Source organism: Eurypyga helias, unplaced genomic scaffold (assembly GCF_000690775.1).
Source record: "Eurypyga helias isolate BGI_N326 unplaced genomic scaffold, ASM69077v1 scaffold10752, whole genome shotgun sequence".
NCBI lineage: Eukaryota > Metazoa > Chordata > Aves > Eurypygiformes > Eurypygidae > Eurypyga > Eurypyga helias.
In genome coordinates this window covers 2,639-18,433 of record NW_010235302.1, presented here as the reverse complement: position 1 = coordinate 18,433, position 15,795 = coordinate 2,639, and the positions used below count along the sequence as shown (strand labels likewise).

Genomic DNA, 15,795 nt, shown 5'->3' with positions numbered 1-15,795 from the left:
AAAACACGGGTTGTGGGGAACACCAATGTTACAGCACGTAAGGCAAACAAATTTGTATCACACACAGTAAACAAGGCCTAGCTGTGGTCTTTGACTTCACACTGAACTCTAGCAAAGAGGAATCCAAAACCTCAGTTCCATTTATGCAGGGAGAAAAAACACAACTGAGACTCAGCAACAGAAAGCTGATCTCCAGCTCCTAAGGACAGGAGGTACTAGTGATGCACGCTGGCACACACTCCATACCGAAACGGTCTGAAATTCCCTCCGCTTCCCTTCTGCCCGGCAGCAAATGCTAGCCACTTTCTAGCTCACTTCCAGACGAGTCTTTGGGGCTGACAAAAACACAACTGTGATGCTTACATGAGATATTACAAAAGCTTATTTAATTCCATGGACTCAAACATTCAACTCCACAACTGCCATCCTCTGAATCCCAATTACGTGTTGCGTTTCAACAGTAAAAAATCACATTCCCTTGGTGCCTTCTATCAAGATGTTCTTCTGACAGTAGGAGGTCTTACCTCAGACAGCCTATTACACAAGTTCCAATGCCTCTAGATACTGGTGTGCCAAGGAGCGCCCTTATTCCTCGGCAACGATCTACCTTACATTCAATACGTGCATCCCCCTTTCCTTCGAGCTGTGGCACCTTAATAACAAAATCAGCCACAGGGTCTGACGAATACGTGTGGAAGGTCAAAGAGCCAGTGACACTGCTGGAACACACAGAATAGTCCTGGTTCTCTTCAAGTGTTGCAGTCCACAGGCGTTGCAGCAGTGCAGCTGAGAGGACGGAGAGCGGCGCATGACTGCCGTCCTTACTCAGAGGGCCATATGCTTTTCTGGGGCTTGTTTGTGTGCTAAATAGAGAAAGAGGATACTGGACAGTGCGCTAACTAGGAATATGACATCAAACCAACGATGATAGAAGTTGAACTGGAGCTCTCCCAGGACTTCCGTAATAATAGTGCGATATTCCAGAGGCATACTCATCCGGATCAGGAGCACTGATGACACAAAGTACATCCCCTGTAAATTAAAAATGAGAAAGTAGTTACTGCTTCACAATTGGCTCCATGGCCAACATGGGTCAGCAGCTAACAAAGGTTTTATTATGTGTGTATGTACACACAAATATGTATGCATGCAGAAATGTATATAGGCGTGCCCATGGATCCACATACTCACCATTATCTGTGCTAAAAGCAGAACGATAACATTGGAGGACTTGCTGCTGGAAATGGCATAGAAGAACTAGGGGGAAAAAAGAAAAAAGCACTGGAAATAAAGCAGTCAGACAAGTCTGATGTGCCTTAGGACTGCACGAAAGGTACACACCATTTAAAACTGTGGCATTTGAAAATAAATGGAGGAGTACCCTACTTCCTGAAATCCACAGTCTTAGTCTTATATATATATTGAAGTTTAAGCTTAGGTACCAAAAGCCAGGTCAAGACAATGAGTCTCCTGAGTTAATGCCTTTCCAGTCCTACCATCAGCTCAAATTAAGCAATCTAAATTCTTTTAACCACCATCTCACCAACCTTACTAATAAGCCTGGCTACAGTACCATTTTGGACCCTTCCTCATGTTTAACATCCACATCTCTTCCCAGCAGCAATAACAATAGAGACTGAGTGGGGAAATACACTGCAGAAGGTTATTTTTCCTCCCCCTGTAAGTATTTATATTCAGATTTCTAAAACATAAATGTGTATTGGAAGTTTATACGGTATTTGTCCCACCTAAAGTATTTCTACAGTATTTGTCCCACCTATGATTCTAAAGTAAAAGATCTTTTCTGCTCCAAACCCACATTAAGAGTCCTGGCTCTTACCTTTGTAAGCGTGATTAACAATCCCCTGATAGAGGTAACAATGATTATTCCAACAAGAATAAAGGAGATGTGCTGAGACCAGAATTTCACCTGCATCAACAAGAAGAATACAGTTGAATCTCTATTGCTAACCTCATTTACACCACATTGTATAGCTGCCAAATCTTCAGGGTCTTTGCATCTCCTGATTGTACAGACATCCACTGCAGACAGGTTTATACAAGACATTTTCACAAACATATTAGCAATTATTTACTCCAAACACATGAGAAAAAAATTCAGTTTACACCAATCAAAAAAAAAAAAGCCCATATTCCCAAGGATATACTTAAAAAGTGTAAAGGACAGAAGACTTATGTGCATGAGCAAACAATTACTCTGTAGTTAAACGTATTAAACTAAGCAAGTTGAGGAACATGTTTCCATTTGCCTAAAACAAACAAGCAAATCACTGCCTCTCTGACAAGACCACATTACCACCCCAGCATAAAATCAGTGTGAAAGCAAAGTTTACGGTGCATTTTCCCTTCCTCTTCAGTCAGTCAGAAGTCAAAGACACATTCTCAGGGCTCTATTACTCTCTCCCTAACAACAGTATGATTTTACTCGGATAAGACAGGAATTGCTGAAAAGGCTGTAAGAATTAATAGTGTCTCACATCAAACTGGATTCCCAGATAATTTACAGTGATCTCTATTCCTCTTGTGACTGGATCAGTTTTCCCCACACGGTCAAATACAATATTGATCGTTGCCTACAAGAGAGAGATGGATTTACACTCAAACAAGAAAACACCATTAAAGGAGCCACATGCATGATGACTCTTTTGTATCACCAAGGAAAGGGGCAGGGGAGATTGGATTGTCTAAGAAGGTGCAAAATGCACACATGTAAGGATTGCTTGTCTACTGCTCTATACAGCAAGACAGATCCAGAGCTTTATGTTAAAGAAATTGGGGCATTATTTGATGGACTGAATGTATAGCATAATCTATGCAGCGTGTGACATTTGCATAAGTCAATATAAAACATACTAAAACATTTACATACCATAAAGATTTTCCAGACACAATAGATAGAGAAAAAATAACCCAAAAAATTGAAGTATTTTCCCTGGAAAGTTTTGGAGTACTCTATTCTCTCCTGGAAATACAAAAGGAGGGAGGGGGAACAGAACACACATCAAAAAATCATTTCCACAACCATCCACAACACAAAATTTTAATGGAGCACCAATACTAGCAAACACAGCTTTATCAGCTTTATCCTTCTACACCCCTTAACTCCAATGTTTCTGAATGGCTTTGGGAACATGGGCCATACTCCAATACCTATCTGAACTGGACAGAAAACTGCCATCTAGACCCCAAATTAAAGGAACAGATCCTCACTCCACCACATCACAACGTTTCAACGTTCACCTGCTGAAGAGCTTTAAGTTTATTGTCACATTTTCGCTTTCCAACTACTCTGACCTCCCAACACCCATCTGGGCAGTTATTTCACTACGTACCTTTGTTGCATGCAAGTCAGCAGTTTCCAGAAAAAGCTGCCGACTCAGCTCTTCTAGGGCATCCACTTCTTGCTGGATAAGAGACAGATCTGGCAAACCAGCACAGTCAAGGCTAAAACACATTACAAGTTCTTAATCAAAAACCAAACGTTCCCCACCTTCAGCCCAAGGGCCATTGTTTTAATCCAGACCAGTTTTGTGATTCAGTCTTAACGCTCCTTGTTAACACTGCACCCAGAGTCCCAGGGATACAGACACTGCATGCTACTCCATGCTAAGAGGGTGGGGAGCACACAGTATTTAGGCAGTAGTGCAACAAGCTCTTTATTCCTCTGCCTGGGGAACCCATCACAGAATAGAACCAGAGCTCTTGGAGACTGCTGCTCCGCTTTGATCCAAAGGGAAAGTTGCCTCCCATGTGGGTGACGTGCCGGGGTAGACATCTGCGATGTGACACCGTAAGCGTGCACATCTGTCCCGCTATCTGCTGTGCGCCTCCACTGCAGTGATGCAACGGCGCATTTACGGGGCAGGGCAGCAGCGTGCCAGCTCCCCTCTGTGTCACAGCACAGCTGTGTGCCCAACCCCTGGGCAAACGGTCAGGCAGCACAGCGCTAGAGAGCGCACGGCCCAGGAGGCGTTCAGCCTTTGGCTCAGGCTGCTGAAACACAAATGCTTTGTAACTGTCCCAACTAACACTCCTCCTTTCAAAAGGGAAGACAGCTGGAACCACCTCCCGAGGCAGGTGCCAGCGTGCAGATAAAGGATACTTTCACTGCCTGCAACAGATGTTGTAACACTTTTTATCATTCCCCAGAAGCCAGTGGGTTTGTTATGCACTTCTCCCCTCTGGAACATTGTCCTATGAGCCACTGCTATCCTGAAAGAACAGAAAATGGACAAAATAAGCCCTTAAGGAATAAAGTATTTTCATAAAAAGTCAAAAAAAACCCAAAAAAACCCCACCCATAAAAACAAAACCAGTTCCTTAGCAGACACTGCTAAACTAAATTCACTGCAAACAGATGCCCCTATTTTTTTTCCCTCTTAGCACCAATCTTGCTTCATAACATTACTTTGATTAGCTCTGGAGCAGAGCCCAGATCTAATCAAGCGAGATTCAATGAGACACTTCCCAACACATCCATTTAGGATCCTTGAAGGGCTTTAAACCCAATTAAAAATAAAAATTCAAACGGCTTTCTCAGTCATATGATTAGTCTCTTTCCTTTCCTCAAACACATGACTCTGCTATCTCAACTTCAGGAATCGGAAGACCTCTCCTGCTCCCATCCCCCCCCGCCGAACACCTCTTCTTTATCACCAAACATCCGGCTCCTCCACAGAGCCACAAGCGCTGGATGGTATGCAGCAGCACTCCGACATGCTGTCACTCACTACTGGGCTGCATGACAAGCTGTTATGAAGCAGAAACACATAATTCCATTATTGGAGTGAACCATTAGATGCTTTAGGCAATCTGAACGTGACTCGTAGAGCTAATTCCAGCACTACAGCAGCAGCTGCAGATTGTCCCTCACACTCCCATGTGCGCTGCAGCATAATCCCCATGAGCACTGCTGGCTTCTAGCCTCATTCCCTCACATTTCTCCCCACTGAAATTTGTGAGCCAGTTACCCATTCCTAAGCGGAAAACTATTCATAGGACTGTCAAGGCAATCCATGATTCGACAGCGTTTAGGTCCTTTCTTGTAGCTGCAGCCAGCATTGCTACATTTGGCACTGAGCCCTCGTCAACATTGTTGATAAGCAGTGTAATACAAGACAAAAAAAAAAAAATCACCTCTCCTTCACATCCAGTAAAAGATACACCCTTGGGGCACCCCACAGAATATAAAAGCACATACGGCCCCAGGCTACAAGTAACACAGATCGATTCAATTCATCCTGATAGCTGCCAAATTTAAGAATTGCATTTTTAAGCCTTACTTTCTTCCAAGTACCCGAGTCACATGTCCCATCCCAAGCAGTCCACAGCAGTGCAGCAAAAATGCAGCTACGCCAAGGCACAGCGCAAGGCTGTGAGTATATGAAGGCAAGCAAACCTTTTCTTCTGAGAAATGACAGGGATCTCTGCCCCCACGCCACGGTCGGGAGTCCTGCAGACCTCACTGAAAGGATCCACAGGCAAAAACCACACTTTGCGCGTGTAGGTATGTGAGATATCTACGTCAGATAGGCTGATTGGACTCTTAACACGTAGCAAAACGAAGCAATGGTGTCACAGAACCTAGGCATTCCAAACCTAAGGCTTAGTTATGTCATACCTGCAAGGATGAGTATAAACAACTGTCGTGGTTTAACTCTGGCTAGCAAAATACCACTGAGCTGCTCTCACAAATCCCCCTCCCCTCCTCCAGCAGAGGGGAAGAATCGGGGGAAAAATAAAGAAGCTCGTAGAATTGAGATAAGAACTCTTTACTAATTAAATCTAAACTAATATATACAGATACTACTAATAATAAATAATTAAAATAATAGAAAATAAAACATGTGATACAATATGATACAATTCCTCACCACTCACTGACCAGTGCACAACCAGGTGTTGAGTAGTGAGAGGCAGACTCAGAGAGCCCGAGAGCTGTCACAGCAGATTCCGAGCGAACCCTCTCAGCGGTAGCACGAGCTGGAAAACTAAACAAACCCACCAACTCCCTCACGAACGAGCCAGCACAACAACCTGCCAACCTCAGAGTAAGTTTCCATAAGGCTTTACTTGATTACACTCAAGGAGAAAATAATTCCTGTGCAAAAAGCATCAGGGAAAACCACTTTTAACCACTATTTCCTACTGACAAAGAAGCCAGTATGAATAAGGGTTGGTACGAGAAGAAATGTCAAGATCAGCAAAGGAAACAAAAAAGCTTTATGTTCTACTGCCTTACAACCCTCATGTGCACTGGTACCAGCAGTACTGCAAAGGTGTCCAGCAAGTCACTGACAATTTATGGAACTACAGCGTTTACCCTACGGTGTAAAATACTGCTATTCCCGCTTGTTCTGCCAAATGATCTGGATTGCGTTTGGCCTGATACAAATCTAACTTTTTAAGCTGTGCTTTATATTACCAAATAGTCCAATCATGCAATCTACTGCTCCCTGTCAAAGCAAAAAGAGAACAAATACACAGAATTCGAGCTTCTGCTATTTCTTACAGATTTTTGAGACTACACAGTTTGGTGGGGGGAGGCTTGGTTGTTGGCTGGGTTTTTTTTGTTTTTTTTTTTTTAAATACAAACACACGAACTTCAGTATAATTCCCAAGTGCTTAACACAATTTATGTGGCTCTTCACAATGGTTAGAAAGTGGCTATATTCAGATTCCCTGGCCGCAGGAAGGCAAGAAAGTGCTAGTGAGTCACAAGTCCCAGACGTCCTTACTTTTAGCCCAACATCAGTCTCCTTGGACCAGAGGTCCAAAAACTCTGTACAAACCAATGAGCACAGACTCAGAAGCAGCACTAACAACATCTTTTCACTCCAAAGTCAGTATTTTAGTCTGCTTCTAGTGAATTAAATCAATTAAGCCTGAGTAATTAAATACTCTCACTGCTTGCCATCTCACACATGACCACAAATGCTGAGTTAACTTTTATTCACCACTTAACATTTTCAAAGAGGAAGAAAAAAAAAGTTATGCCTTAACTGCACTTTCATACGTTAGTACTGATCGGCAGATGCACACGCTGGTGACCCATTCAGCAGGGTTAGATTACCTAGAAGCTCCTCTGTCATACAGTAAAGGTTCTGTTAAAACGTTAGTGCACCAAAAGTAAAGTCTGGGGGGCTGCTGTGAGAATTCAGCGTCAGACAGCAAAACCATTGAAGTGACTGTGGGTACTGCATTTATTCTGCACAACTGGTAAGGCATGAAATAATTTTTAACAGCAGACAACAGTATCTTCTTCTTTCCACCATTTTTCACTGGAGGTACACAGAATAAGGTAAAACCACAAAAGCAGAGTTCTGATGGGATGCCTGTGCCCTACACTACGTTCACATTAGCAACCTTTTGCAATTCTGCAACACTGAACTAATGTAAACCTTGCCATTTGCAAGAATATAGCTGCGCCCACACCAACTCACTAGCCCGCTTGAGCTTTGCCCAGGAAACACCACATCCTCAGAGCAGGAGAGCACCCAGTGTATGAATCCACTTCTGCACTGAAACCGCCAGGAAGAGAGCCAGCTGTGGAGCTGGAGGGTCACTTCCTCATCAGGCGGGAAAGGTGCCCGTTTACAGACCAGTCGAGCTGCCGTCAGCTACAATTTGCCTTGGAAGCCTGATCTGTGCCACTGCCTTAGGAAAGGGTACTATTTACTGCATATGAATGGAGAAAAAACCCCAAGTTGTGTATCAGGCCATAATGAAACACCACAGAGCTCAACCCAAATCAGCCACCTGTTTTGCTGGTGCACGTAGCCCTGGCAGGATTAATAATTTTGGTAATTTCAAGAATCACCTTACTGACTGAAAATCCTTGAAATAATGTCATGCTACTGCTGCCTTCTCACCTTTTTTTCTTGCTGACAATCATGTCCATAGTCTGAAGGAGTCGTCGCTCCAAAGCCAGAATATCTGCATCTGTCACATTCCTGCAAAATGAAGACACCCGATTAGGCCTGCTACCCCATTTCAGAGCAGACAGACACACGGCCTTGAAACAAAGACGAAAGAGCCGATAGTAGGAGAACATGCTTCAGCAGTGGAAATGGTTCTAGCATGGAGACATGGCAATAACTAGATTCAGGAAAAAAGGTTATCATAGAATCACAGAATGGTTTGGGTTGGAAGAGACCTTAAAGATCATCTAGTTCCAACCCCATTGCCACGGGAAGGGACACAAGTTTTTTCATAAACTTAAATCAATGCCACAGGAAAAGCAGATGAATAGTCTCAAAAAGGTGGACAAAAATATTTCACAAGGCTGCAGTTACCTGAGAAAGTAGGACATGTAAGTGTATGGACAGTTGACAGCCCCAAATCCTGACAGCAAAGCCATGAGTGTCACCCCAATCACCCCCACACGGCTGATGAGCTGTTCTATAGACAGGATTCCTGTGAGAGGAAAAGCACTGCGTCAGTCACCTTGCCCTCTGCACTCTGCTCCGCTCTTGGCGCCTTCCCATACACATACAGAGCCGCATAATGAATCCAAGTGCCTTCCCACTGCAATGACCAAAGGTAGTATGAGGTACAGGCAGGGACTATGGAAAGAAAGAGGTAGAAAGCCTCTGTCAGAAAGCATGTTGCCATGCCTAGAAACAGGGACGGGAAACTCCAGCTGCGAAGAAGCTTAGGACAGATCCAGAGAGGACTAATGGTCAATATTCTGGTCCTGAATTAATAAAACAGTGATTGCCCTTTGCTGAGGCGGGAACACAGATCATCCACCAAACACTATAAAGGAGGCATCTTCCACAAAACCACTTCTGCAATACCCAGAGTGAGAGTTAGCAAACCAGTTAGTCCTGGCACACTGGCCCAAAAACCTCTGACCCACAGAGAGGAAGCCCTACCCTGTCAACTGTCATTAGAAGTGACCCCTCCAGATCAGACACAATTTGTGCTTGTGGGACAGCGGAGTTATGACAACACGGGAAGCTTATGCTGCTCCTGGCCGCTTAGTATTCATCTTGTGGACACACACACGTTGTTGAGGTGACCACCAACAAGGCATTCCACCTGAGCACCAAGTGGACTCTAAAATAGATATTCTCATAATGCAGCCTGAACATCAAGCCTGCGCTGTAACCTACACCAAGCACTCAAGTTGCATTTACTCTTCTCAGCCATTAAACACAGATCTCAACCTGCTTTCTCAGGATACAGTGCCATGTGCTACTAAACATCGCTCACTTTTTAGGGAGCTACTTATGCAGCAGCTGCCACGCAGCACATTTGGAGCTTACACGACGGCAAAGCTGAGATGGCCAAGTGCCAAGCCACATTTCATGCTTCAGAGAAGGGGAATAAATGATGAAAACGAGGCAAAAAGACTTCACAAAGGGAGACCGAGACACCCAGTCATGTGCAGCTGCATAGAGATTTACACAAGCTAGAGAATGTGCTACAATACACTGGCCTTTTGCCCCACACACTGTCAGACAGCAGCAGTGAAAACAGAGGTGCCTTCAAAATGACATGACATTCCACTGGTTAAAGCAACACTTCCCCGTAACACTCATCACAGCAACCCTCCTCTCGGGATCAGGTCAGACAAAATCAATGTGTTATCAACTCAGATAAAGGTAAGAGTTTTATCAGAATACGAGTATGTAATTGAGTAATCCTTCCTTCTACTACAAGCTCCCAAACCCAGGTCTATTAAACAAACTCCTGACTCAGAGCCCTGACTGTTGGTGCATTTCCCAGCTGCCACATGCTGCCATCACCATCCCCAGGAAAGGCACCCCTGGCACAGGATGAATAAAACAGTGGAGGCATCTGGAAGGGCCCCACCAGTCAGCACAACCCCCCGCCTGCAGCACAGCACCCTACACACAGGAGAGCAGGCGGGGCACACTGAGAAAGACACCACAGGTAACGTACTGCAATGTGAGGGGCTCATTAACACGGCCTCCTGTCACGTCTCCCTCCACAGCAGGATCCTACCTGTCTGAACTGGGCCACTGCCACACGACAGAGGCCTGCAGAAGCCTTGTCAGTACCTGCAGGACAGCAGCACAGCAAAGAAACAAAAGCCTAGAATCCTTTGCTCTGACCTTACATCTACACCTGGTAGGAAAAGGCACTGTACAACTGTTCAGTGGAGGCATCACCCTGTACAGCAGAAGGTAAAAACAGAACACACCCCACAGCCAGTTCTGGAAACCTGCAGTTGTTGCGCAGCTTCACAGGACCTTTTCAGTGATCTGGGGAGGATTACCTAAACCCCAAAGCTAAATTCTCACTGGGTTATTATATTCTGCCAACTCAAGTGCCTTCTGCGACTCAAAGTGGATACAGGTTTTCCTTGGCAATGAAACAGTGGGCAGAGGGATCTGCACCATATAGTAGCTATTGTGTTTCAGTGGCAAACACCACAATTACGAAACAGATACATGCTTTCTCTTAGGAAAGTTTTAGGATCACAGATGAAAGAGTGAGCAGAGCCTACAGCAGTTGGTATCCTTCAGCTTTTCCCTCACAGATTAGTAGAGAGCAAAGTAGCCTCCTTGAGAACAGAGAGATTAAGCTGGTGGTTATCTATGCAGACAGACATATTCACCAATTAGACGGAAACTGACTGAACATCACCTGCTGAAAAAAATACACAAACAATTTTCCAGGTGATAAAGGTGACACAAATTACACAGGAAACCCAGGTGACAAAGCAGTCTGGCTCTACAGTGTTCTAATCCTTTGGCACACTTGGGCGCTTGAAGGATTTGGCACAGTTAGCCACACGCTGACAATCTCCGTCGGACTCAGACTAGCCCAGGGGCACATGGTACCTTCACACTACAGATAAAAACACTCTTGGTTCCATGACCCACAACCCTAGTACCACGCAACCGCCCCTGGGTCCAGGCAGCGTACAAAGCTCTTCCAAAGCCAGCGCGCACCACCAGGCACGCTGCTGGCTGCAGTCTGTGTAACGCTGGTGTTCAGGCACCCTACCACGTTTTGTCAACTGGACAGCCACCTACGTTAAACTGATCTGATTTCAGTTACAAGAAACAATAACCTGACCAAAAAAAGGTCAGATGCAGGACTGGTTGCCAGTTCTCACTTGAATTTTTAGTCTCCACAAGAAAAGAAACAAGTTAGAAAAGATTGTGATCAACTTTTTGTGGAGATGAAAGTCCTCAAAAAGTACACTGTGTTCTTACATACCCTAGGTTCAGTTAGGACTCATTAATTTCCCTAAAGTTTTCCTCTGGTACTGGAAGAAAACTAATGCAAATAATTCAAGGTATATCCACCCATTTCTGTCAGCCTGACAACCTTCAGATTGCAGATTTCAAAGCACAGCAGACCCTCAGCTGCAAGAACGACTTTCTACAGTCCCAACTGCAGAGCTGAGATAAAATTAATAATGGCTTCAAGATAAAAGTAAGATAACCAAGCCTATTTTCAGGAAGGAAGGGATGGGCAAGAATATGAAACTCACCATGTTTTGGGCTGAGGATAGGAAATGGATCCCCCAACTTCCAGAAGAAATACATGAACGTCAACCACAGAACACATGCAAAAAGCAGTTTCTGTCTGTGCACTAATGGAGAGAAGAAAAAACAAACACAAGAGTATATTAAAGAAGTTCTTCCTTTAGAGCTTTTCCAACCTACACACCTCAACTTAATACAAAAGAGAAATGAATATCAATAGCTCAAGGGTAAATGTCCATCAGCACACAGAAGAGGCCTCATCCAGACAGCAGTAAGCAAAAAAAGCAGAAGTAGTTTCTTGAGCTTTTCTGCCTCAAGAGTAGTTTATTCAGCTTCTCCAGCCCATTTCTTTTACTCCCTAGCAGATCAAAACAGTCTTGCCAAGGGTGCCAGGGTCTGGCTGCAAGCTTAAAATTGTAAAGGAACAAATTCCAGTAGCGTGGCTCTAAAGCGCTCAACTTCGCTGAAACCCATAAAGAATAGCTGCATTGTTTGGGGTCAGGTAAAGTACCCGCTAACCAGCTGCTCAATAAACAGTTCATGCTGCAGCATTAAGTTCCAGAGAGGAGTTATCTAGCCAGAACAAAGCCAGAGGAAGGAAGGAGGGAGCGAGAGGGATAGTGACCAACAAATCTCTCCCTCTCTCAGAAAAGTTCTTTCTCATTTGTATGTGGCCTCAAGCCAGCAGCCCCACTGCCGTAAACCCAGTACTCACACAGTCTGATATTGCTCACAACAAAGTAACCAATGTAGAAGGGTACCATGAAGACTAGGATGAGCAAAATGACACACAGGTTCAGCTTCCAGTGAAAATATCGAGAGCTAAAAGAAAGCCAAAATACTGATTAGCACGCTACCATAACACAACAGATTTCTCAAAGGCAATCGCACATCACTGCAATCCTTTCAGCTACACCAAACATGAGATAGTATTGGCCCAGCGCATAGAATATTCGGGATTTTGCTTGTTAGGGCTGCAGGGGGTTGTCTGCTCTGGCTTCGTTTTGTTATTAATACAGAGCTCAAGAATGTGTATTTCAGAATTAACAGCTATCCAGAAAACACACACTGGGCTGTTTTATCAAATACTGTATTTTCTACGGTGACTAACGCTGGCTGCAGCACGATGCATTTGATTTCTGCTCATCTAGTTGAACGGTAAATGAAAACTAAGTATAAGCAGCAGTTAATTTCGTCATGAGTGGCTGAGTCAAAAAAGGGCTAATTGAAAGGATTGAAATTATTTAATGTTCGTAATTCACCACATTTCACTTCAAAGTCTCATGTGCAGGACCTTGCAAAGCAAGAATTTAAAAAGACACGTTTACAGCAAACTGATCAGTACTCTCTGGTCAGAGATTAGTCAAATACAGATGAGATGAATCTCGGCTGAACCAACTTTTCACTTAGTTTGAGCAGAAAAACACATATCCTGTTCCCAATAGTAACTCACAGCCTCTCACCCATGCCTGGGGGAAGGAGAAATTATGAAGATCCTTGTCACCTTTACCTAGCTAATTCAGAGGAAAACATTTTCATATATATTCATGTCCAGCCCTTTTCTGAAGCTTATAAAAGCATTCCCCTCCGTGATCTCTCTGGCTGCAAGCTCTACCGATTAAGGACATGCAGTCAGAACTAACATTACCTTTTATCAGTTTTGTATTTCTTGCCTTTTAACTCCTTTGACTGCTCTCTTCCACTAGTACGATGAGAGAGGATAAATAGGAAGCCCAGCTAGCCTCTACGTGTTACTGTTCTATCTTCTCTTTCCTACTGACTTCTGAAGTAGACCATTTTTAACATCCCCTTTGTGTAAAAGTCCTCACCCTGTGTCAAGGGAGGATGCGCCTTTGATTCACAAACACAGTACTATCCCAGAAGTAGTTTTCACTCCATAGTTAGCTGCACATCTCATTCCCTGCTCTGACCACCACTTAAAAAATAGTGTGCATAGTATCTACAGTCCTTAACATCTGAAAAGTGCTCTTCCCCGTGATCTGAAGCTTCACAACTCTCCCCATAAAAGAAACCGTTTAACTTCACAAGTGGAGAAAGTCAAAAGACTAAAGTCTTGCCCTAAAGACCTAGTCCACACTCATTGCAACTGCACGGAAAATCAGCACCTTATGGCTTCTAGTTTCCCGCTCTCGCGAATGAACAAACCCTGCCACTCACACATCTTTGTTGAGCTGTTGACAACTTACCCACATCATTTCCCCAACCCAAGACAAATCCATTCATTCGTAAGTTGGACTGAAGCTGCTGAACACAAGGCAGGCCAGTCCATGAGTGAGCTCCCAGACTCACCTGCTGTTCAGGACCCCCAAAATCTCAAAGATGATGAGTTCAAACATGGTACAAGAGAAGGCAAAAGTCACAGAGAAGATCACCTGGACCACGTACTGTCGCACCTGCAATGAAGAAAACAGGCCAGAGACATCAGGCATTTCCATCCCTAGAATGGCATCCTGATAGCCCTCAGGTAATAAAAACCAAATCACAAGGTACAATGGCACGCAACCAGGCCTCTTGCTTCCAGGCACCTTGCCCTTTATCCGAAAGGGAGGACACCAACAGCCCGTTAGAAAGCAGAGGGCACTCGTAAGCTGCTCAGTACTACACCGACCGCAGTGACCAGCACACTGAAGAGAGATGCCTTACACAGAAGGGACGTCAAGCACGCGATGCCCTCTGTCAGCCCGACTGATGACAGACCCTTGCTGACAGACCTCTTTGATCTTAACCTTCAATTTAAAGGTGATATCTGTATCAGAAAAACTTTCTGGGTCTCAGTTTGGCTCACACTTAGGGCACCTCTGAGCTGGACAATGTTCTCTTAGATACTGCAACAGTTTCATCCCATCCAATCCTCACAAACAGTTCAGCCACAACGAACACACCTCACCGAGTTTCAAGTTAACCACTGAATGTGATTTTGTCACAGAAATTTTATAGTTACGTAAGGCAGGCTCACTCAAGAAAAAGGCGAAAGAGTTCCCTATGACCCCTGCACCTCCTCCCTCTTTGTTCTTTTAACAGTAGCCAGTATGGAAACTCTCACTACCTCCAGAAGTACCCATGACCTCAGATACCTAGGAGTCTTAAATAGAAGCACAAGAGGAATTTAAAAAGAAAGTAACAGTAGAGACAATGAAAAATAAGAGAGCATAAAGAGAGGAAAAAGGCCAAATGCAGTTTCAAAAATATTACTATACTTGGGAGCAATTTTTAAGATGTAGAATTGTAATGAAAGGCTCCTTCTCACCTCATAATCCTTGAAGAGCTTACGCATGAAGAACAGCCACCCAAATCCAAAGAACAGCACCTGCAGAAGAGATGAGGCACTTAACATTTGTACCCAGCAACTTGCAAAATACAAAGGTACTTCACTACTGTCTGTAGATGAAAGAAACGGAAGGAAAAGAGCAAGGCCAAAGCACCCAAGATCCACAACAGAGTAAAACTTGCCACGGTACCAGGGAGAGAAGAACATTTTAAATATTCAAGTGCAGCAGACACAGAAGACTACAGCCTTGTGGAAGATCCAGTCAAGAAAGACCATTTCCGTATTCCCAAGTTCTCAGAATTCCTCAGTTCCTGGCCTGCCAGGACAAGTACTGTGGTTTCTTGGTTCACTTTTCTAATCTACAGAATTAAAGCTCACAGTTTTTACAGGAAACACAAGAACAGAGGCAAACACGTGAATGTCCACAACATACACACCTTCTATGGTAGAGCACATTTTATTAAAATATCTGATGTTTCTTTAAGACTAGAAGTGCATTTGATATTTCTGGAGAAGTCAACACTAGATTTCGTTACACACCAACACAATGTGGGAGAACCATGTTAACAGCCTCTGTAAGGTAAAGGCAGTACTGAATGCCTCAACGTTGTGGCCCTGAGAAGGAGGACTCGGGGGTACTGGTGGATGAAAAGCTGGACATGAGCCGGCAGTGTGTGCTGGCAGCCCAGAAAGCCAACCGTATGCTGGGCTGTATCCAGAGAAGTGTGGCCAGCAGGTCGAGGGAGGGGATTCTGCCCCTGTACTCTGCTCTGGTGAGACCCCACCTGGAGTGCTGCATCCAGCTGTGGACCCCTCAACATCAGAAGGATACAGACAGGTTGGAGCGAGTCCAGAGGAGGCCACAAAGATGCTCAGAGGGCTGGAGCACCTCTGCTATGGGGACAGGCTGAGAGAGTTGGGCTTGTTCAGCCTGGAGAAGAGAAGGCTCTGGGGAGACCTTATAGCCCCTTCCAGTACCTGAAGGGGCCGACAAGGAAGCTGGAGGGGACTTTTTAC

The 15,795-nt window shown here is 44.4% G+C and overlaps 1 protein-coding gene across 1 annotated transcript; it reads right to left on the bottom strand.

The window, feature by feature from the left end:
- Positions 1-615: 615 nt before the first annotated feature.
- On the bottom strand, positions 616-14,826 carry LOC104505931 (Golgi pH regulator). Its single transcript, XM_010146698.1, has 13 exons — positions 14,758-14,826; positions 13,800-13,903; positions 12,205-12,311; positions 11,495-11,596; positions 8,316-8,436; positions 7,893-7,973; positions 4,124-4,233; positions 3,354-3,442; positions 2,891-2,983; positions 2,499-2,594; positions 1,841-1,930; positions 1,192-1,257; positions 616-1,032 (listed from the first exon to the last, which is right to left on the bottom strand). The coding sequence occupies exons 1-13, from the start codon at positions 14,782-14,784 to the stop codon at positions 826-828; spliced, it is 1,293 nt and encodes a 430-aa protein (XP_010145000.1). The 5' UTR covers positions 14,785-14,826; the 3' UTR covers positions 616-825.
- Between the last annotated feature and the right edge of the window lie 969 nt (positions 14,827-15,795).